At 42.8% G+C, this 24,572-nt stretch overlaps 1 protein-coding gene and 1 long non-coding RNA gene across 2 annotated transcripts; one reads left to right on the plus strand and one right to left on the minus strand.

The window, feature by feature from the left end:
* The first annotated feature begins 617 nt into the window (after positions 1–617).
* LOC117308103 (zinc finger protein 343) lies at positions 618–16,748 on the plus strand. Its single transcript, XM_073792798.1, is given in 5 exon segments — positions 618–797; positions 1,395–1,460; positions 6,525–6,689; positions 6,864–6,923; positions 13,144–16,748. Coding segments are annotated over 3 exon segments (993 nt in total). The 5' UTR covers positions 618–797; positions 1,395–1,460; positions 6,525–6,571; the 3' UTR covers positions 13,959–16,748.
* A 6,912-nt stretch (positions 16,749–23,660) lies between these two features.
* On the minus strand, positions 23,661–24,570 carry LOC141276531 (uncharacterized). Its single transcript, XR_012326238.1, has 2 exons — positions 24,332–24,570; positions 23,661–23,965 (listed from the first exon to the last, which is right to left on the minus strand). It is a non-coding gene; the product is annotated as an uncharacterized lncRNA (long non-coding RNA).
* Between the last annotated feature and the right edge of the window lie 2 nt (positions 24,571–24,572).

Consider the following 24,572-nt stretch of genomic DNA (forward strand, 5'->3'; position numbering starts at 1 on the left):
TGGGTATATTCTGGGCCAAACAATTTACGAGTAGGGGGCAGCTCCAGTGCGCATCCCCGGCGTTTATTTGGGGTGTAGGGGTGTGTTCAGCCAGGGCCAAATAGACATCCCTTGTGATGGGGGCTGGGGGCGCGGCTTGGGCCATGTGTCCCTGGGTGTTGTTTGGCCTGGGAGCACTTACGTGCGTCCCGCATCCCTGAACGGTTGTGGGAACCCAGGACTGATCGTGAATGTCAAGTTTTGTTTTTGATGGGGCTGAATATGACCCAATGGTGATTGGGCGGAGGTGGGGTGGAGGAGAGAGCATCTCAGGCCCTGCTCTGCGTTGGCTTGTTGGCGGTGGGTGGGGGTGAGTTCGACGTGGGCAAAATATCCGTAAGGGGTGGTGGAATGTCTTGGCTCTGGAGTTCCTTGGGTTTTTAGAAAATGGGGAGGTTTGGGGCCTGAGGCAGACATCCTACAGTGATGGTGCACTGCACCGCTGGGGCCTGCATCTAGGCAGTTTTTTGAGTGCAGGCAGGTCTGCTTCTCTGGGATCTCTTGTCCCACGGTTTGTCCTCATCCCGGGGCCCACTCTGCTTTATGACAAAGATCCCAGATTTGGTTGTAATGTAAGTGGCTTGTTTGGCTAATTCTCCCTCTCTTAGAATGCTTTTCCCTCATGTGTTGGGGTTCAGACCTCTAGTTTGGGACTTACCCAGATTAGGTAGTGTGGGGACCTCTGAGGGCTGCTGGCCAACTGTCCAAATCACTTCTGGGATCTGGTGAAACCCAGGTATCAGGACTTTAATTTTGGGGTAAGGTCAAATTTTAAACCCACGCAGTAGAATAGTACAGTAAACTCACATGGACGTATCACCAGATTCAACATTCATTAATTCACAGACAATCCTGTTTCATATACATCTCCTCAACCTGTCTTTGGATATGCTTTGAGAACTGTCACACCCGGTAGGGGTTGACCATCACTGACATTACAACTCATCCAACGGGCTAAGGCCATGGCACTCCACAGCTAGAGATCAAATCTAGGCACTTTCTAGCTCTGTCACTTCAGTTTATTAGAAGACCTAACTCCGGGCCTTTGGGAGACAAAAGTTGTACAGTGCCTGGAATTGTCTGTGGTGTATAGTAAGAGTTTAGTAAGTGTTAATTATTATTAGTAACAAAGGATGATTTTCCTATTTAATAGCATATCAGGACAGGCTGTATTTTGATGCCCACATATGACTGTGTCCCCAGGAAGCTGTCTACATTCTTCTTTGACAGATCTGAGGCTGTTTTTGTTTTTTAAAGAAGAGGAGCACCCCTTATTTTAAGCTTGGGGATTTTTAGCTTGGTATCTGGGGGCCAAGAGACAGTCCTGAAGCTCACACTGCCTGTTTCATCCTCAGGTTCACCTTCTCACATCCCTGCCTGCCCAGAGAGGACTGTATAGAGAACAAGAGGACTTCTTGCAGGTGGATACCACTCACCTTCCATGTTTCTGCAGTGTCTTCTGTTCTCCAGACCTTGGGCAAATTTCCTTTGCTCATCCTGACGTTTTGTGCCCTGCAGTGTTCCATTTGAGGCTCAGAGGACCTGCTTGTTTCTGTAGGATACCAGGGCTGATTTAAGGGCAAAGGCCTTTAACAGGGAATATTACCCCAGACAAGTGCTCTCATTCAGGTTACCACCGTCCTTGCCCTAGCAACATTTCATCCTGGCTGCTGGATTCCCAAGACTGTGTCAGCTGTTGTAAAATAAAAAATGATGGTAACTACCACTTATTGGGAGTTGTTCTGTGCCAGGCACTGGGCTTTACAATCTCTGTAATATTTTATTCCCTCAGCACTGACTTATTTGAACAAACCTACGCTCACATATGATTCCTCTCTTTGTTACATGTGACGGATAAGAGTTGCACTGTTAATTTCTACAACACATCTTTGGAGCATGTAACTGCTGCCAGAGGGCTTTCTTCTAAGTTAAAACATAAGAACAAAATTACATAATTAATGCCTTTTTTTTTTGGTGGTTAACTTTTCACATAGAAACTACAAATCCATCGTCCAGCATCAACAATAATCAATTCATGTTCAAGGTTGTTTCATATACCACCCCTGCCTCCCACCTTTTTTTGCAGAATTATTTTAAAGCTAATTCTAGACATCATATCATTTCACTTATAAATGTTTCATTATGTGTCCTTAACTGAGAAGGACTTAAATTTACCCTTTTTAAAAAAACTGAGGTATAATTTATATACAACCAACTACACAGATCTGAAGTATATGTTTCAATGGATTTTGACAGACATGTACTCCCGTGTAACCATCACCTCCAACAACTGGAATTTGTGTTCTGTTTCAGAATTCTTTGCCTACACCAAAGTCATGATGGTATTCTCCTATGATTTTTTTCCCTAGAAGCTTAAAGTTTTAGCTTTTACATTTATGTTTATGATCCATTTTGATGTATTTTTTTTGTGTATGGTTTGAGGTTTTGAGGTTTGACATAGTACTTGTTTATAGCACCATTTGTTGAATCGACTCTCCTTTTACCATTGTATTGCTTTGGTGCCTTTGTTGAAAATCATTGACTGTGTAAGTGTGGGTTTATTTCTGGACAGTCTCTTCTGTTAATTTAATCAACATCACACTGTCTTGATAGCTTCAGCTTTATACTAAGTCTGTTGTTTTTATATTTTTAAAAAAATTTTTAAATTTATTTTTAGCTGCGTTGGGTCTGTGTTGCTGCGCACGGGCTTTCTGTAGTTTGCAGTGAGCAGGGACTACTATTTGTTGTGGCGTGCGGGCTTCTCATTGCAGTGGCTTCTCCTGTTGCGGAGCATGGGCTCTAGGCACATGGCCTTCAGTAGTTGTGGCGCATGGGCTCTAGGGTGCGTGGCCTTCAGTAGTTGTGGCACGCGGGCTCAGCAGTTGTGGCTTGTGGGCTCTAGAGCGCAGGCTCAGAAGTTGTGGTGCATGGGCTTAGTTGCTCCGGGGCATGTGGGATCTTCCCGGACCAGGGATCAAACCCCTGTCCTTGCATTGGCAGGTGGATTCTTAACTACTGCGCCACCAGGGAAGTCCCTATACTAAGTCTTGAAACCATTTATCATAAGTCTTCTTTTACAGGGTTATTCTAGCTATTCAAGGTCCTTTTCATTTCCAAATATTTTTTTGAATCAGCTAGATGTTTTCAACAAAAATAAGTCTTGTGGGATTTTGATTGGAATTGTGTTGAATCTGTAGATCAGTTTGGTTAGAACCGACGTCTCAAGAGCACTGAGTTTTCCAGCCCACAAACTAAGTATATCTCTCTATTTATTTAGGTCTTTAATTTCTCAAAGTAACATTTTGTAGTTCTCAGTGTAGAATGTTTGCACATCTCTTCAAATTCATTCCTATACATTTTATGTTCTTGAATTTTTGGAAATGTTTTTAAAATGTAACTCTCCAGTTGTTTCTGACTAGTATTTAAAAATACAATTGATGTTTGTATGTTGACCCCTCATGTCCAGCCACCTTGCTAAATTTAAATTAACTTACTACTTCTAGTTTTTCTTTTATTGAGGTGTAGTTGATTTATAATATTATATAGGTTTCAGGTGTACAACATAGTTATCCACAATTTTTAAAAATTATACTCCATTACAGTTATTATAAAATATTGGCTATATTCCCTGGAGGGTATTATGCTTAGTAAAATAAGTCAGACAGAGAAAGACAAATACTGTGTGATCTTACTTATATGTGGAATTTTAAAAAGCTGAACTCAGGGAAGCAGAGAGTACAGTGGTGATTGCCAGGGGCTGCAGATAGGGGAAATGAGGAGATGTTGGGTACAAACTTTCTCTCTCTGACTTATTTCGTTAAGCATAGTACCCTCCAGGTCCATCCATGTTGTTGCAAATGGCAAAATTTCATTCTTTTTATGGCTGAGTAATATTCCATTGTAGTACATGTATACCACATCTTTATCTGTTCATCTGTTGATGGACATTTAGGTTGTTTCCATATCTTGGCTGTTGTAAATAATGCTTCTGTAAACATTGGGGTGCATGTATCTTTTCAAATTAGTGTCTTTGTTTTCTTTAGGTATATACCTGGAGTGGAATTGCTGGATCATATAATACTTCTATTTTTAGTGTTTTGAGGAACCTCCATGCTGTTTTCCACAGTGGGCGCACCAATTTACATTCCCATCAACTGTTCTCACCAACACTTGTTATTTGTGTTTTTTTTTGATGATGGCCATTCTGATAGGTGTGAGGTGATATCTCACTGTAGTTTTAATTTGCATTTTTCTGATGGTTAGTGATGTTGAGCATCTTTTCATGTGCCTGTTGGCCATCTTCATGTCCTCTTTGGAAAAATGTCTATTCACATCTTCTGCTCATTTTTTTTATATTTTATTTTATTTTATCTTCCAAAAAGTGGATATTTTTAATGTATTCGATTAGCAAAGATTAAAAAGTTAGATAATTCCTAGTGTTGGTAAAAAGTTGGAAAGCAGAATTGTATATTCATTGGTGGCAATGCTTCTTATCCAGTCCATGTTCTGTGTATACTGAAAATTTGAGGTCTCTAGGTGCCATACTGTGTATCAGTTTTCACTAAACATCTTCCCTTTTTTTAAAATTAATTTTTATCGGACTATAGTTGCTTTACAATGTTGTATTAGTTTCTGCTGTACAGCAAAGTGAATCAGTTACACGTATACATATATCCACTCTTTTTCAGATTTCCTTCCCATCTGGGTCACCACAGAGCATTGAGTAGAGTTCCCTGTGCTATACAGCAGGTTCTCAAATTAGTGATCTATTTTATACATAGTAGTCTATACATGTCAATCTCAATCTCCCAATTCAACCTACCTTCCCTTCCCCCGTTGGTAACCGTAAGTTTGTTCTCTACATCTTTGACTCTATTTCTGCTTTGCAAATAAGTTCATCTCTATCATTTTTCTACAGTCCACATATAAGTGATATTGTACGATATTTGTTTTTCTCTTTCTGACTTCACTCTGTATGACAGTCTCTCGGTCCATCCATGTCTCTGCAGATTTCTGCCCTTTTTTCTTTTTTTTAATTAATTAATTAATTTTTGGCTACGTTGGGTCTTCGTTGCTGTGTGTGGGCTTTTTCTAGTTGTGGAGAGCGGGGCCTACTCTTCGTTGCGGTGTGTGGGCTTCTCATTGTGGTGGCTTCTCTTTTTGCAGAGCACGGGCTCTAGGTGCACGGGCTTCAATAGTTGTGGCATGCAGTCTCAGTAGTTGTGGCTCGCGGGCTTAGTTGCTACCTGGCATGGGGGATCTTCCCAGACCAGGGCTTGAACCCGCGTCCATTGCATTGCCAGGCAGACTCTTAACAAATGCGTCACCGGGGAAGTCCCCCCATTTTTTAATTGAGTTGTTTTTTTGATATTGAGTTGTATGAGCTGCGATTTTTTGATATTGAATTGTATGAGCTGCTACAACTTCTAGTTTTTATTTGGACTTTTGGATTCTAGGATACAGTCATGACTGCAAACAAAGATAGGTTTATTTCCCATAGATAATCATTTTTATTATTTTTCTATATATACCTCCAGTATTTAAAAAAATTTTTTTTGAAGTCCAGTTGATTTACAATGTTGTGTTAATTTCTGCTGTACAGTAAAGTGATTCAGTTATAGGTATATCTGTTCTTTTTCATATTCTTTTCCATTATGGTTTATCACAGGATTTTGAATATAGTTCCCATGCTATACAGTAGGACCTTGTTGTTTATCCGGCAGTATTTTTTATGAAAAGACAATCAAAGATTAAACACACATATTAAACCCTGCTCCCCACCCCCCACCTTTCCTAAAGGGGTCCTTGTTAAACTGAACCTTTTAATTGATATGTAATAAAATATACCCACCACTTCCTTACTGGCTTTTGGATTTTATGTGTGTTTTTTTTTGGCCATGCCCTGTGGCTTGCGGGATCTTAGTTCCCCCATCAGGGATTGAACGTGCACCCGCTGCTGTGGAAGTGTGGAGTCTTAACCACTGGACTGTCAGGGAAGTACCTCCTTGTTTTTTTTTTTTTCTTTTAGAGTAGGTTTACCTTTCCTCTGTTCTCAGAACATGAGAGATGGTGGAATAACGCGGTGCTTACAAGTGGCACTGTCACTTTCAGTCACATTTCCTTGTCCAGGGCAAGTCATGAGACCAAGCCTGACGTCAGGGGCAGAGCATTATACAGAGAAACAAATAATTGGGAATGTTGATGATATCTACCACAAAGGGCCTACAGGCTAGAAAGGAATGAGGTAAAAAAAAAAGCAAGGAACCTTGTGGACTGAGACTCTATGTGTATTGTGTGAGAGGACAGGATCCCTGCTGAAGAGGCACAGGCATAGGGCCCACAGTAAGGGTCCCAGCAATGTCAAATTGCTTCTCTGGCCCACAGGTCCCGGCTGCATGGCAACAAGTTGGGCTTTTATAAGTAAGTTTTGGAGGAATCACACCAGGCAGCAGAAATTGATCTTGAGATGAAATCATTTCTACCAGGCCTCCTGGCAGAATTTCAAGGCAAACACGGGGCTGACTCTGGGGCCATGATGTTGCCTGATCCTTCTGCCTGGAGAGAGCAGGACTGGGAGGAGATGTTGCCTTTGGAGAACAGGGAAGTTGCGGAAACTGTGAAGACACCGACTCAGAATCACAAGGCAAAAGGTGAGTGCTGTTGAGGGTCCAGAGAGGTGAAGAGGGGGAGCAGGGCTCCAGGTTTACTGCGAATGCCTTGTGATCACAGGCAAGTGGCGACTTCCTCTTCACAAGTCACGGAGGAGCTGCTCTGGCAGCACCATGGGAGCCCCAGTTTCTCATAGCTTCTTTTTCCTTCTCTAGGTTTGCCTTCTCACAAGACTGACTGGCTTCAAGAAAAGGAGGGAAAAGTCCAAAATACTGGTGAGTTGGGGTTACATTTATTTAAAGTCTCTCAAAATTGCTCTTAAGGACATGTGGCAAGTAGCGAAACATTTATTCAAGAAAATCTACTAAATCAGCAAGAGTCTGTGGCATTTGTCCCACAACCTGCTCCCTCCTGGTCACCCTTCAGCTCAGTGTAATGGAAGCTGTACTCCAAATGGGTACAGCTAAGAAGATGGGACTTTCTTCCCCCAGTTCCCAGTCTTTTTCCCTGGGAGGGGCAAGCTACCAGCAATTCTTATTCCCCCCAGCTCAGTGTGGCAGGCAAGTATGGCCAAGAAATCTGGCATTTTCTATCTCTGTTTGTATGATGACCCTATTTGTATGATGGAAGCTCTGTCTCAGGCACAGGTGGTCAAGAATCAGGAGGGACCTTATTGCCTTCTCCCCATCTTGCTCATAGGGCAGACAGAGATCCTGTGCTAGGAGAAGCATGCTGAGAAGAAAAGGAGCTGCCACCCCTGCCCAGTGCCCCACTGTTAGAGCAGGAGTGTCACACTGAGCGAAGTGGTCTGCCAGTCCTGTGCCACCTCTGAGTAGTGGTGCAGAGGTCCTGCCCTGGTGGGAGGCAGGCCATAGGAACAGAGAGCTCTACAGCGCTCCCTAAGGGGACTGGCTTTGTGTGGAACTGAGCAGGGAAGTTGAAGTCTTAGGGTGTTGTTGAAAACAGTGGAGATTTTGGTGGTGAGCAATTAAGAGGAAACTGAGAAGCCTGTGATAGCAACAAGGGAAATGGCAGATCACCTGGAAGTTTAACAGAGAAAGCAGGGAAAGAAATTGCTGAGAGGAGCTCTCCTACGGGTCGGAGTAAGTCTCAAATACTGGCCTCAAAATTACCCCTGCAAAAGGATCTGACTTTAATTGGATCAGACTATGGAGCCATTTATACTCCAGGACATTGTTGAAAACAGTAGAGCAATCAGCAACCAATAGTGGAGGCTAACAGTCGGGTGTGATACCAATAGAGGCAGACCTGCTGGAAGCTTAACGGGGAAGTCAAGGAGAGACACAAGAGAGCCCTCTGTCAGGAGGGGGAAGGTCTGGGTGACTGTGTGTTTGCTCAAGGCTGCACCCTCTGAGGAGCCACTGCTTCAGGGAAATAACCTTCATCGAACTAATCCAGACAGGTCTCAAAACAAATGAACAAGCAGACAGCCACAACCTAGGAAGATGGCAGGGTTGGTATCCAGAGTTGCTACAATATTTTACCTAAAATGTCCAATATTCAAAGAAAAATTATATAGATAAGGGGAGGGAGAAGGAGGGAAAGGGAAAGAAAGAATATATGAATTTAAGAATGAGAGAAAGCCTAAATAAATTTTCCGGTCTGTAAAATGAAAACAACTTTTCAGTTCTATGAGTTAAATTATAATCTCACTGGATTGTAAATTCATCTTCCCCTATTGGTTATGAGTTGTTCATTCATTGATACACTGTGGACACGAAGTTATACTCCTAGAGAATGTCCAGTGGGGTTGGGGCTAGGAAGCAAAGTAAGCTAAATGCCCTGCTTTCATTCCAGGAAGCTTATTGAAGTCTAGGCAGAACTTGGAGATATTGTGGGTTTGGTTCCAGACCACCATGGTACAGTGAATATCACAGTAAAGTGAGACACGTGAAATTTTTGGTTTCTCAGTGAATATAAAAGTTATGTTTACACTATACTGTAGTCTATTATGTGTTCAATAGCATTATGTGTGAAAAAACAATATACATACCTTAATTAAAAAATACTTTATTGGACCCTGGAGGTCCAGTGGTTAAGACTTCGCCTTCCATTGCAGGGGGTACAGGTTCGATCCCTGGTCAAGGAGCTAAGATCCCACATGCCTCACAGCCAAAAAACCAAAAATATAAAACAGAAGCATTATTGTAACAAATTCAATAAAGACTTTAAAAATGGTCCACATCCAAAAAATCTTTAAAAAACACTTTATTGCTAAAAAATGCTAACCATCCTCTGAGCCTTCAGCAAGTTGCAGTAGTGACATCAAAGATCATTCATCACAGATCACTGTAACAAATATAATAATAATAAAAACATTTGAAATGTGAGAATTACCAAAATCTGACACAGAGACACGCGGTGAGCAAATGCTGTTGGAAAAATGGCGCCAATAGACTTGTTTGACTTGGGGTTGCCACGAACCTTCAATGGTAGAAAACTTGATGTCTATGAAGGGCAATAAAGCAAAGTGCAGTAAAATGAGGTACACCTGTACTGCTCTACGTGATGAGTGAAGCATTGAGGGCTTTATTTTAAAAAGGTTAAAATACCAGGCAAAGACAGATTTTGCAGATCCCATTTAGTATAACCCGAACTCTTCAAAAATGCTTATTCCGGGCTCCATCTGTTCACTCCTGCTTTTCTCTATGGTTGACGTTTTCTTTCATTTTCTCCTCTAAATCGTCTCTATTCCCTAATGCCCAGCACAAGCCTTGTGTACATGATGCTTTTTTTCTTCTCCAGTGCATGCCCTACTCTTCATCTCAGAATTCCTCCATTCCTCAGGGTCATTGAGCACTGCTTTAGGTTTTCAAATTGATTCACAAATCATTTCTCCAAAGAAATCAAAAGCGTCCGAGGGCCAGGAATGAGTTTTATGCATCAGTTATGTGCTCCTCAGATTTTAACACAAAGCCGTAGTAATAATGCCCAGAAGAACTTGATACAGAGAACCATGTACTCTGAAAAGAATTAGATCAACTTCTTGCATATCCAGACTCTCCGGGGCCACCAGCTATGTTCCTCATAGTGGGAGGACTGATGGGGACTTGCTGTATGTCCCTTAATTTATTGCTTGTTTATAGGTACCAGTTACATTCAGGGATGTGGCTGTGGTCTTCACAGAGGCAGAATGGAAGAGACTGAGCTCTGAGCAGAGGGACCTATACAGAGAAGTGTTGCTGGAGAATTATAGGAATCTGCTCTCATTGGTGAGGCAGTGTTCTTTCCTTCATTAATTCAGTGGAGATTTACTGACCACCTCCCATATGGCAGAAAATGTTCTAGACACTTAGAACATGTTAGTGAATGAAGTGGTAATCTCTGCCCATGGGGAATTACTTTCTACTGTAGGGAGACAGCTAACAAAAAGCTTCATATTCAGGGACATTATTATTTAAAAATTTTTGCATATGTTTAATTTTCTTTTTTATTGAGGTATAGTTGATTTACAATATTACATAAGTTTCAGGTGTACAACGTAGTGATTCACAATTTTTAAAGGGTATACTCCATTTTTGTTATTACATATATAGGGATATTATAATATGGTATGTTAGAAGGTGATAAGCACTACGTAGTAAAAAATAATAATAAAATAGAACCGGATAAAGGAGTATTAAGTGTGAGAGTGTGGCTGGCTGAATTTTGAAACTGGGTATTTGAAATCACCAAGAAGGTAACATTTGACCAAAGGGAGTTAGAACTCTAGGTATCTAGGATAAGAGCATTTCAGGTGGAGGGCCTCATCGGTGCTAAGGCCCTAAGGAATTGGGGTGCCTGCTGGGTATAAGGAACTACAGTGGAGGCACAGTATGCAAGGGGAGAGCAGTGAGAAATGCCTTCTAAGACAGAAGTTAACATTAAATATCAAAGTTTGTATGGCTTTTGAGTTTCATAAGCCATATTTTTTTCATTTATTTAAAAACTGACATCGATTCTTTAAATCTAGGTTGATAAATACTTTTGATTGTGACATTTCTCTGGATCAGGGGTTGGCCAACTTTTTCTGTAAAGGGCCAGAAAGTAACTATTTTAGGTTTTGTGGGTGATATGGTTTCTGTAACCACTCTCAACTCTGCCCTTGTAGGGCTAAAGTAGCCATAGACAACAGGTAAATGAATGAGTATAGCTGTGTTCTAGTAAGACTTTTGTGGACACTGAATTTTGGATTTCATGTAATTTTAATGTATCATGAAGTATTATTGTTCTTTTGATTTTTTTCCAACTCTTTAAAAATTTAAAAGTCATTCTTAGCTTGTAGACTGTGCAGAAATAGAGGGCCAGATTTAGCTTGTGGGCCATAGTTTTCCCACCCCTTGTTCTAAATCAGTGCTGTCCAGTAGAAATATAATGTGAGCCATGTGGGTAATTTTAAATTTCCTAGTAACCACATTTAAAAAAGTAGAAGTAAATGGATGAAATTAATTTTAATAATATCTTATTTAACCCAATATATCAAAATATTTTCATGTCAACATATAATCAATATAAAAATTAATTAGATATTTTACTCTTTATTTTTGTACTAAGTGTTCAAAATCTGGTTGTTATTTTATACTTAGAACACATTTTCGCTCAGACCAGCCACATTTGAAGTGCTCAGGAAGCATACAGCTGGTGGCTACCATATTGGATAGCGTGGTTCTAGATATTCCTGTAGTTCTAGATAAATCAGGTAGAGAAAAATCACATTTTTGGAGACACAAACTAGTTTTAGGCAGGAGTTTCTTCAGGTGTTTCCTTAAATGGCATAGCTATTTCCCTGATATGGATTAATCAGGTTTACTTTTTTCATTTTCATCTTCTTTGACATGTTTTGATCTGATTTCATCTCGTTTGAGCTCCATCTAATTAAGTGTGGATTCATCTGTTTCAGTCTGGTTCTGTGTGTTTTGATTTGGCCTTAGCTAGTCAGTCTAACTAGATTTTGTTTTTATTTTTCTCTTGTCATATTATCTTCCTTCTCTGTGTTAATATGTTTAACGGGTTCCAAGGAAAATATCAAAATGACCTTGTTCAGATTAGTCTTGATATTGAATGCCTGGATCCCACTTGCATTTCTTGAAGTTGTGTCCTTTGTCTTGCTCAGCACCACAATATCCTGCAGTTCTCCTGCCTCTTACGTCTCTTGTGGGCTTTTCTCTTACTTTTTTCTTTTCTTTGGACTGTAAGCGTCCATAGGACTAGTGTCACATTCTCTTTTTTTCTATGTCAGTATTCACACCCTTGAACAGTTTGTGAACTTCACCGATTTTACCCATCACCTATTATAATGAATCCATTTTCTTTGTCACTGTCTCACCTGTGCTTTATCTTCATATTTCTATTTGGTTACAAGACAGCACAAGTTTATTCTCAAACTTATTTGAGATAATTGAGATAAATTGAGATCATACTATTTTTCCTCCTAAACCAGTCTCTCTTTCTCTAGTTCTTCACATGTTCATGTTATGATGTCTCTTCTTCAAAGGTACTCCCTGAAATAATCTTTAAAGCTTTCATAGGGGAAATATTTCAGTTAGTTTAGGCTAGGTAATGCTGTGATAACAAACAACCCCAAACTTTGCAAATGTTCATTTCTTACTTAATATCTACTGTCTACAGTTCAGGTATACAGCTCTATTGGTTCAGCTCTACTGGCTCTGGGATCTAGGCAAAAGGAACAGCCTCTATCTGGGTCATGGGATTCTTAAGGAAGAGGGAAAACAGCAATGATAGAACCATACTGTGCCTCTTAAAACTTGTTTGGAAGAAGCACTAACTTTTCACTAACCTTTGTTGGCCAAAGCAAATCCCATAGCCACGTCTGATGTCACTATAATGGGATTAGTTTGGGCACAAGGTACCAGAATCCTGAAATCATGGAGCATGTCTTTCTGTCCACTGCTGAATCCACAATACTTTAGTAGAGAACCTAGTACTTAGAAATTTTTAGTATTTGTTTGTGGGTGGACAACTGGAAATTCAGATTTATTTCATATACAGTCTCTTTAACCACTGTTTCATATACTGTTTCCTACATTTGAAAGCCTTCAGACCTAGTGACTTTTTTTGTATATCAGTCTTCTATTTTGTAATAGAAAAGACATGAAAGAGGTTTCCACATAGGTCATAGAGACTGTTACCTCCAAGTAGAACAGAGTTGTGGACAGTCTATATCAATGTGATATAGACTTAGATGATTTAGTCAGAGGAAAAGTCTAAGGGTAGTTGAGGCTACTTGCAGAGCAAAAAGGTTCCTAGTCTGACTGACATATAGAAGATGCTTTTGTTATGGATTTTCTGGATTGCAATAGAAAATGGAATGTGTAGAAGTGGAATGTAAAGGAATTATTGGTGGGAAACAAATTGTGTTGTATGTATATTGTCAATTACAGTTGTGGCAGTAAGACACTTTCTGTCCTAAGACAAGGCAGAACGGCCCAGCAGCCCTACTTAGGGCTTCTCTAACTGAAAACCTTCTCTCTCCAGCAGAACCAAAGCCAGAGATCTACCCCTGTTCTTCCTGCCTTCTGGCCTTTTTCTGTCAGCGGTTCCTCAGCTAACACACGCTGCAGATCTTCCCGGGTGTGTGTGTAGAAAATCACTTCCACCTGGGGGATTCTGGCCTGGGGCATCGGGGGCAGCAGTATTCTGCTCACAGCTGCTGGAGTGAAAACACAGAAGGCCAAGAGAAAGAAGGTGACTCCAGACTCTGGTGCTCGAGGACAGAGGAGAGACGGCCCTTACGTGCATTGCCCAGCCCACCCTGAGAACAGTCAGCAAGTCCTGGAGAAGGCAGCGCAGTGGTAGAAATAGAGCCCAGCGCAGCCCAAAGGGTAAACCCTTTGCAAGCAGACAAAGAAATGAAGGAATTAGAAACCTCAAGCTCTGGAGCAGTCAACTGTCAAGAACGTGAACTAGACTGTAGCCCCAAATCAAACTGCATTACAAACCAGACCATCCTCTTAGGGGAGAAGCCCTATGTCTGCAGGGAGTGTGGGCGAGGCTTTAAAGATAAGTCGAACCTCATCAGACACCATTGGACACACTCAATGGAGAAGGCTTATGTGTATAGTGAGTGTGGCCGAAGTTTCAGCCAGGTGTCAACCCTTGTTAATTACCGGAGGACACACACAGTGAAGAAGCCTTACATGTGCAAGGAGTGTGGGTGGGGCTTTAGCCAGAAATCACTCCTCCTTGTGCACCAGAGGACACACTCAGGGGAGACGTATTATGTTTGCAGGGAGTGTGGGCGAGGCTTTAGCAACAAGTCAAGTCTCATAAGACACCAGAGGACACACTGAGAGGAGAAGTCTTGTGTATGCAGGGGTCCTGGGCAGGACTTTAGCAATTAGTCGAACCTCTTCTTACGCCAGAGAGACATGCGGGGAGTAGTCTGTATGTGTGTGTGGGGTGTGAGTGAAGCTTCAGAGATGTGTTGACCCTCATCAGGCAGTGAGGCACATTCAGGGCAGGAGCCTTATGCGTGCAGAGTGTGGGTAGCTGTCAACCCTCAGTGCTCAAAGAGGACGCACTTAGGTGGGAAGTATTGTGTGTGTAGGGACTGTGGGGAAGCTTTAGCAATAAGTCAGCATTTATGGAACATCCAGTGGCCGACTCAGGAGAAGCATCATGTGTTCAGGGAGTGCTGACAGGCATTGGGAAAAGAACCGACAGGAAGGCTCCAGATGGCTCACTCAGGGAGGAGCTGTGTGTTTGCAGGGAGTGTGGGCAAGGCTCTTGTGATCAGTCAGCTTTCTTCACACACTGTAGGGAGAATCCTTATGTGGGGATACTGTGGGGCTGCTCCAGCCAACTGCTGCTGATAGCTGCAGAGATGAATTCCTCACTAGACTTGCTCTCAGCCACAGGGAGCTGCACTTCCCAAGGGATGCCTCCTGGCCAACGACTGATTGATACGGGGAGACAAAACCCTAGCCGGACTCTGCTGGGACAACTCCACAGGGTCATCCCAGATCCCAGGGTCCCCATGAAACTGAATGATCTCAAACACATTGCAGGTCAGCTTCTTCCTCTGCCCAGTCCTGTCCTCATTCCCCGATAAGCCACTCAATTCTCTGCCTCATTGTCTCTCCAGGGAATCCACCCTAAGATAGCATAAGCACACAAGGAGTGTGGACGAGGCTTTGGCTAAAAGTCGCTCCTCAACAAACCCCAGAGTATACAGAATAGAACCTCTGTGTGTGCGGGGAGAATGGGTAAGGACACCTCAGGATGCATCAGAGAACAGCTTTTGAGGGAGAAGCTTTACAAGGCAGGGAGGGGGACTGGGAAGATTTAGCAGTAAGTTACACCAGGTGCAGCCGAGGACACTCAGGGAATCCTATGTGGGTGGGGTTGTGGGCGGAGCCTTATTCTGACACCCCTCCTCACAGATCACTACCTCACTCACCTCCTGGGGGGGTTTCAGAAGTCTTGACCCCCACCCGTCCCCATACTCTTTTTGAGAGTGAAGATGGCAGTAACAATAAACATGTTTTTTCCACTCTTTGTAATCAGATGGAATAAAAAAGTAGAAGGCTTTATTTAAGTAAGAATAATCAATTTGTTTTACTTTCAAACACCAATTTTTTCCCATGTTTTCATGTCTTTCTGTTCTCATAAATTGTTCAATAAGCTCAGGCTATGTACCTTAGTCACTCATCTGTCTGGAAAGGAATTAAATTTCACAACCTGGATTTCTGCATGAATTCAACCCTTGAGAAAAAATAAGTCCCAATCAACCTAGTAGATTTATTGGAGGATCTGATTCGTTGCATGGGGAGGATGATGTAGGTTCTGGAGACATGCCCACTGAAGCAAGGGAATTTCCCGGGTCTCTGGGGGCTGGGCTGCCTCTTCTGACTGATCACTCCCTTTGGCTTCTGTGAAAGCTCCCTTCCCTGACTTCTTTCTCTTCCTTCTAGTCTCTATTCAGGTCTCTGCTGTATCCTTCTCTACCACTGAAGCATTGTTTTTCCTTCCAGATTCCAGAGTCAGGTCCTTTAACCACGCCCAAACTGTTTTCCAGTCATGAATCATTGTTTTGGGTCTCTTAGCTACTTTGGTATCAGATCATAAGTCTAAAGACCCCTGGGGAATTCCCTGGTGGTCCAGTGGTTAGGACTCTGTGTTTTCATTGCTGAGGGCTGGGGTTCAATTCCTGGGCCCTAATCCTGCAAGCCACGTGGGGCAGCCAAAAAAAACAAAACAAAAAAACCCCTGAACACAGCTCCAATGCCACGTCCCCTCATCCCTCCAATCCTAGGGTCTAGTCCTGCTAATGACACCCACATCATCCCTCCACTAACTGGTCCAAGATAACCTGGTCATACCCCTGCCCTTGTTTTTCAGCCCAAGGACCTGGCCTTTAATCACACCCTTTCCTAGTCTTCCTCCCTCAGAGCCCAAATTGCCCAGATTTTTGACAACTCTGCATGCCCTGGCTCTGACTTCTATGTCCTAAGCCAGAACTCTTTACTGGAGAGGGTTGGCCTCAGCTCTAGCAAATTTGTTTGTTCAGTTGGAGTTTGCCGGATCCACAAAATGGATATCAGGCTTTGAAAATCAGAAAAAGCACAGGCTGATTTTGTTGCACTATCAAAGAGGGGGGCAGTAAAAGAGAGTCCAAAGGCCATGAAGTCAGCTTTCCAGTGGGTCCTGAGTCAGCTCTGGTTGAGAGGATGTGAGTGCCAGGAGCGTGGGTCCCCACCCTTTGCCACATTTCCCGTCATGTTTCTTTGCTGGAACTGCCCCTATAACATCAACAATTTGCTTTGGGTCAGAACTGGAAGCCACAGAAGGAAAAGTGTTTATGGGTATGCAGTCTCTAGGGTCTGAAGAGGGATAGGCCCTCTATGTTCCAGATGACCCCAAGACCCCTCCCTGTGTCCTGCCATTGGGAGAGAAACATGTGAACAAACCAGCACCTTCCTTTGGGAAGGAAAGGTGGGAGGAAAGAAAATGATGCAGATTCTTTTTAACTGAAGTCCCTTATAACCTGTAGTGACCTCAGACGTGTTCCAGGGAAAGGACTGTCAGTCCTAGCCCAGCAAAGGGAGAGGGGTATGGGGTTATCTTTCCAAGCCTGGAAAGGGGCTTCCCCAGACTGCTGCTACTCTGTCCTTTATCTCTAGGAAGGGCCACTGGAACCAGCTCCTGTATTCCATCCCAGCAGGAAGCAGAACCGGGGTGTGTGAGGTGAGCTCTCCCTCCAAAGAAAGGAAGGTACACATCCCCACTCCCTAGGATTTTCCTTTCTGCCCCCAGGGAGGAGCTCAGACGTACAATAAGAGCTTATTTCCGACAGGAGGTCAGTGGCCTCAAACTCAGAGGCCTGCAGTGTCCAGGCAGGTCCTATACTAATGAGGGGGTCAAGCCTCAATTGGGTGGGGGTGCTTTGGGAAACTGGGGAACTCAAACTCAAGTTGCTTCCTACATCCTTCCTGGTCTCCTCACTTGACCCCACTCTAGAAAGCCTTGAGCACCTCGTTTGGGCCTTTTCATTTAATGATCCAAATGTCCTGCCCCTTTTTGAGCCATGACCTTGACTTCAGAACCCTCCAGCATTCTTCCCCGTGTTCAGTTTTAGAACTGTCTTTTTCATGTTGAGTTTTGCTTAGTTTTCTGAAAAACATGGCAGTAGATTATGAAAAATGAACATCAGTTTTGATATGGGAACATCTGACCCAATAACACAATGGTGTGGAAACTCCGTAATCTGACAAAAGAACGTGTAAAAATGCGATGATTTGGCGGCACCTTGTGTGATGAATCCATGTGAGGGCCACCTGTGGGTCACAGAGAGGATCTGGGTTGGGGGGACTTTCAAGATGGCTGGCAATCTGACAGCCCCTGGCTCTGAAATTAGGTACAGTGGGTTAGATTTAAAGTGACCTAATTTATACACACAAGCTCTAATCTGACTTTTAAATATCTGTACATATATTTCTCATATATTCAAAGTAAGCATGTATAAATTTTTTATCAATTTTTTTCTAAAAGAAAACAGATAGTAAAGGATTCTTGGCAAAACATGAGATTTTCTCATTGCATAATCTTTCTCCTAATGGAAATACCATGTTATCCTTTATTTCCTCCTAATTAAGCACGACATATATAAAGGATAAAAATCCATATTCTTATATAAAGATTATTTTTATCTAGCTCTGTACCCTATTCATTAATTTTAACTTCATTATCATTTTGGAGAATAGCCAAAAACTCAACTGCCATTTTTTTAAAAAAAAATTTTAATTATTATTATTTTTTAAATAAATTTATTTTATTTATTTATTTTTGGCTGCGTTAGGTCTTTGTTGCACAGGCTTTCTCTAGTTGTGGCGAGTGGAGGCTACTCTTCGTTGCGGTGCACGGGCTTCTCACTGCAGTGGCTTCTCTTGTGGAGCATGGGTTCTAGGCGCACGAGCTTCAGTAGTTGTGGCTCGCAGGCTCTAGAACGCAGGCTCAGTAGTTGTGGCATACGGGCTTAGTTGCTCCACAGCATGTGGGATCTTTCCAGACCAGGGCTCGAACCCGTGTCCCCTGCATTGGCCGGCGGATTCTTAACCACTGCGCCACCAGGGAAGCCCCTCAACTGCCCTTCAAAGAGAAGTTTAGGACAGGTTGAAATATGACATTCTAGAATCCTAAAAAAAAATGAAACCAGATTTCTAGAGTTCCAGCCATCAGTGCTCTAAAAAGGATAAAAGCATTCCTTCTCTGTCTGAGTGTTGAGGCAACAGCTGAGGATTGGAAGATCTCACAAAGCCAGATTACACACAGGGACAGGCTTGTCTGCTTCTAATGTAGACCACAGTGTGGGGCCCAGCTTACCTTGCTTACTAGGTTCTAAGGCAGAGCTGGTTTTACAGAATCCTTGCTGCTACTAGTCATCAGTTCCCCTTTTCCCTACTTCCTACTTCTTCTGGGAACTAGAAAGCTATTTTTTTGTCTGGTGGGGGGCAGAGAGCTTAATTTTATGAAGTTTAATGCTACTTATCATAGTTTTTGTCTGAGCTGCCTCTCTTTTGTGTATTATAATAACCTTGGGTAAAAGCGGCAGGACCCCGACCTTCCCCTAGGTCTAATAAACACTGCCACTAACAGAGGCTTCCTTGTCTTTTGATAGAGGGGTTCAACTTGTAAAAATCTTAGAGTAAGTAAATTTTGCAGTATTGGAGGTGTGCCTAATAAAATTGTGAAAACATTTGAGATCAGATTTTCTGCTTAATATATTGGTACAGGAATTATTTGGGTGTTGAAGACCTGGAAGAGATGATGTGGGGAATCTGAGAGAAAACTTAAGAGAAAGGTATGATGAATAGCACTGAGACCAGGGTAAATCTGGGAGGTCAGAAGTGTTGCACTTGTCCAGGCAAAATTTACAGGACAACTATGGTAATAGTTTTGTGGACTGAAAGAGAAGATAGGCTTTGTAGGGTTTGTCTTCAAAGCGCTTGGTGATCACCTGGATGTAGAATTTAAAAGCACCCCCGCAAACACAGCTTTCCAACAGTAGAAACATTTGCAAAAGATAAAAAGTGCTCATCACTCCAAGAATCCAAGCAGAAAGCCAACGTCTTATCTATGTTTATCATGAGAGTAGTTCCTTCTTTAGAGGCTACCATCGTTTCCCTCTGAGGCCTGCATTCTGCTGACCTGTATGGTAGAATATGTTTGGGTGTATGTGGAGTGGTGTCACTTAATCAATATATTGTCTTAGCTCCAAATTCACCTTTTGTTGCCTGATCTGTGAAAATGGATCTGGGCCCTTTATATATTTTTCCTTTGTCAGCTGTCATGAGGTACATCAGTAGTGGGCTGTTCTGGAACAACATTGCTGGAGGAAGGGGTCCTCTCTCCTGGTGTAGGTGGCTCTTCCACCAGGCTCCTGGAGAGTACCCTTTTCCCCTGCTTCTCGGCCAGTGCACTCTTGTCTCATGCTAAATGCCTGCAGGGACACAGCTTTCTCAACCGATTGGCCACCCTGTGTTTTCTCCAGCTCTCCACCCAGGTGATGGTGGCTCAGGAGCCCCAACAGCACAGGCCTGTGCTCCAGCCCAGATTGCTGCTCCTGTACCTTCTCTTCAGCACCATGGGGACACACCCTGGGGCCACCTTGGACCTTCATCCTGTGCAGAGGCTCAGAGCCTCCCAAGCCTGATTGTTGCTCCCCAGACCCTCTCCTTAGCTCCACATGCATGTGCACCAGGGCCCCAGCAGCCACCCATAGCTGCCCCAGCCTAAGCTGTGCACCTAAGTGCACTAGGCTTTTGCAGCTTTTCAGCCTCCATTTCTAGCAGCACCTATAGCAGTACCTTGACCTCTTTTGCTCACCCACCCATCAGTCTTGGCTGACTTGGCCCCAGAGGTTTGTTTGCTGCGGCCCTTCAGACACAGATACTGTATGGTCCAGGCTTTGTGTCAACATCAACACCCTGACTGTCTGTGCATGTTGGGCTCCCTTTGTGTACCTGCCAACCAGCCTTGGCTTGCCTGTGCTCCACAGGGATATTCCTACTTGCCTGGCGACTGCAGACCAGCTCTGGCCTGTGCAAAGTTCTGGCCCTTCCTACCAACTTCTCCACCATCCAGTGGGCTGAAACCACACCTTCTCTAGCGAGGGCTGAACCCAAACCTTGGGGAGGGAAACAACCTTCTAGGTTTATCCTTCTTTAGGTACTCTCCCTTAGCTGAGGGTTTTCTTTTAATATTTACAGTTACTTTTCTATCATTGCAAAGTAATTCTTCCTGCTAAATTTCCCATTTAAGTTACTGTGTGGTTTCTGTCTCCTCACTGGACTCACGTTGATACAGATGTGAATGTGTACAGTTTTTATATGAGGGCAAAGACGCAAACTTCTGACTGCAGTTATTCAGTGAACCCAGAGATAAACCAAAGAAATAATGCACGTCAAAATTACTATTAATACTAGCTGGGGCAATGGCCCTGAACCCAGACACAAACTTAATGGTCTAAACCAGGGGATGGCAAAATGCAGCCTGAAGGCCAAATCTGGCCTGCCACCTGTTTTTTTAAGGCCTGCAAGCTAAGAATGCTTCTTACATTTTAAATCATTGGAAAGAATCAAAAGAAGAATAATATTTTGTGACACATATTTGTGTTCATAAATAAGTTTTATCATAGCACAGCCACACATTGTTACATATTGTCTATAGCTGCTTTCATACTACAATGGTTGGGTTGAGTAACTGCATTAGAGACCATATGGCCCAAAACCCTAAAATACTATCTGACTCCTAACAGAAAATGTTTGCAAATCCCTGATCTAGACTGAAACTTGGGAATACTTTACCAAACAAAGGCCAAATGAATAGCTTGTTTAACCCCCAGCTCTGGAATTCATGGCCCCCTTTTCCTGATCTGTGGAAATTGACAAGCTGATTCTAAAATTAATATGGAATTTTCAAGGGATGCAGAATGCCAAAACAATCTTGAAAAAGAAAAACAAATTAGGAGGACTCACATTTTCTGATTTCAAAACTTACTACAAAGCAATGGTACTGACATAAGGAAAGACATATAGATCAAAGGAATAGAATTGAGAGATAAGAAATAAAATCATGTGTCTGTGGTCCACTGATTTCCTCAAGGTGCCAAGACCATTCAGTGGGGGAAAGAATAGTCTTTTCAACAAATGGTGCTGGGACAACTGTATATCTTCTTGCCAAAGAATAAAGTTTGACTCTTGCCTTATGTCATGTACAAAAAATAACTGAAAATGTATCAAAGATCTAAATGTAAGAATGAAAACTGTAGAACTATTATGAGAAAACATAGGGTTAAATCTTACCAAATCTTGGATTTGGTAAAAGATTGTTAGATATGGCACCAAAAGCCTGAGCAGCGAAAGAAAAAAGATAAATTGGACTTCATCAAAATTAAAAACTATTGTGCAGGACACTGTAAAGTGAAAAGACAACTCACAGAATGAGAGCAAATATTCATAAATCATATATCTGATAAGGGACTTATATCTAGAATACATAAAGAACTCTCACAACTCAATAATAAAAGACAATGCAAGGATGATACACAGATGGCCAATAAGTACATGAAAAGATGCTGGACATCATTAGTCATCAGGGTAATAATGCAAATCAAAACTTTGAGATAGATACCACTTCACACACACTAGGGTAGCTTGAATCTGAAAGTCACATAGTAACAAACATTGGTGAAGACATGGAGAAATCAGAACTCGCATACACTGCTGGTGGGAATGTAAAATGGTGCAGCCCCTTTGGAAAGCAGTCTGGCAGTTCCTCAAATGATTAAAGTTACCATGCGACCCAGCAATATGACCCATATGACCCATTCCTAGGTATACATGCAAGAGAAATGAAAGCATATAATCACATGAAAGCATACATGCATGTTTATAGCAGCCTCGTTCATAATAGCCAAATGTGGAAACAACCCAAATGTCTGTCAGCTGATGAATGGATAAACAAAAGTGGTCTATCCATACAATGGAATATTATTCAGCCATAAAAAGAAGTGAAGTACTGATACATGCCACAGCGTGGATGACCCTTGAGAACACTATGTTACATGAAAGAAGGCAGTTACAAAAGATCACATATTACATGATTCCCTTTATATGAAATGTTTGGAATGTCCTTCACTTGACTGAGGTCTCTGCTCACATGCCACTCCTCAGAGGCTTTCTCTGACCATCTAGCCAAACTTGCAACCCATCACTCTCAGTTCCCCTACCCTACTTTATTTATTTTTTCATGTCACTCTAATGTTACCTTGTATACTTATTTGTTTGGTTTATTGTCTGCCTTTCTTACTAGAACATAAATTCCTTCAGGGAAGGGACTTTGTATCCCAGTAACAGTGCATAGCCTTAGTAGGTGCTAAATAAGTAATTTTTAAGTGTGTGCATAAGTGATAATGTTAGGAGGCAGGGTAACTTTGGAGCCACTGAGGAGACAAATGGCACCATATTCCTATTTTGACTGTCGACTCTGCCACCTTGGACAAGATAATCCATCTCTTTGATCCTCCATCTCTTCATCTACGGGTTGACAGAAACAGGGTGACAGAATGTGCATTTTAGGTCTGGTGTGAGGATTAAAAAGCCCTGAGGTGGAAGATATCCTTGCTGGATTTGAGGAACAGGAAGGAGACTAGTGTGGCTGGAAGATGATGAATGAGGGGAATGTTGAGGGAGATGAAGTTAGATGCAGAGAGAGAGATTCAGGGCTGGATTTTATTCCAACGTGTGCTGGGAAGTTATTGGGAGGTGGAGAGCAGGGTGATGACATCATCTGATATAATCTCAGTACATTATAGAAGGATCCCTCTGGCTGCTGTGAGAGCAAGAGAGGAAGCAAAGAGACCAGTTACGGCTTTGTTCAGTGATCCAAGACAGAGATGATGGTGCCTAGGACTAGCATAGTAGAAGTGGAGCAGGTGACTACAATCTGATTCAAGACATTTTGAATCAGGGATAAGGAATTCCTCAAAGAGAGGAGTCAAGGATGCTGCCAAGTTTTGTTTTTTTTTTTTAAATTAATTATTTTTTGGCTGCCCTGGATTTTCGTTGCTGTGTGTTGGCTTTCTCTAGTTGCAGTGAGCAGGGGCTACCCTTTTGTTGCAGTGCGCAGGCTTCTCACTGCGGTGGCTTCTCTTGTTGCGGAGCACGGGCTCTAGGCATGTGGGCTTCAGTAGTTGTGGCACATGGGCTCGGTAGTTGTGGCTCCCAGGCTCTAGAGTGCAGGCTCAGTAGTGTGGCTCCCGGGCTCTAGAGCACAGGCTCAGTAGTTGTGGCGCACGGGCTTAGTTGCTCCGTGGCATGTGGGATCTTCCCGGACCAGGGCTCAAACCCATGTCCCCTGCGTTGGCAGGTGGATTCTTAACCACTGTGTCACCAGGGAAGCCCTGTTGTTTTGTTTTTTAAACCAAGAAACTTCTGAGATGGGGAACACTGGTAAGAAGTGGTTTTAGGAAGAAGAGTGAATAGAAGCAAGAATTCAGTTTTCAACGTATTAAATTTAGTATACCTATTAGACATCCATGTCTATGGATACTAAAGGCCAAGAGTTAAATGAAGAGCCCAGGGTCAGAGGAATAAATTTTTTTTTTTGCGGTACGCGGGCCTCTCACTGTTGTGGCCTCTCCCGTTGCGGAGCACAGGCTCCGGACGCGCAGGCTCAGCGGCCATGGCTCACGGGCCCAGCCGCTCCGCGGCATATGGGATCTTCCCAGACCAGGGCACGAACCTGTGTCTCCTGCATCGGTAGGCGGACTCTCAACCACTGCGCCACCAGGGAAGTCCTAGAGGGATAAATTTGAAAAACCCGATCATATAGGTAGCATTCAAAAGTCATGGGACTGGATGGGATTGATAAATTCATTCATCAGATATTTATTAAGCCCTTGTTTTGTGCTAAGCAGTGTTCTTCTAGGCACTACAGCAATGAACAATACACAAAGAAAAATCTATACCCTTCGAACTTACATCCTAATGGGGAGGGATAATAAAATAACATATATGGTATGTTAGCAATCAATGTTAAGGAGAAAAATAAAACAGGGATGGGTGGGAAGATTGCAGTTTTAAACAGGACGACAAGGAAAGTCCTCAGTGGGAAAATATTTGAGCTTAAGTCGTGAAGGTGAGGGCGTGAGCCGTGCACATACCTGGACGACTAGCATTCTAGGCAGAGGCAACAGCAAATGCAAAGGAGCTGAAGCAGGTCGACTAAGTTCACGGAAAAGCAGGGACACTGGCTGTAGAGGACAGAGCTGGGGTAGAGTGGTGGGAGATGAGGACCGAGAGTTAATGGGCTGGGGCGCGGGGGGTTGGGTGGTGAGGGTGAAGAGGAGCAGCTCTCGTACCGACAGAAACTAGGAAGGTGTCCAACAGAGAAGATCCTAAGCC

Source organism: Tursiops truncatus, chromosome 15 (genome assembly GCF_011762595.2).
Source record: "Tursiops truncatus isolate mTurTru1 chromosome 15, mTurTru1.mat.Y, whole genome shotgun sequence".
Lineage (NCBI taxonomy): Eukaryota > Metazoa > Chordata > Mammalia > Artiodactyla > Delphinidae > Tursiops > Tursiops truncatus.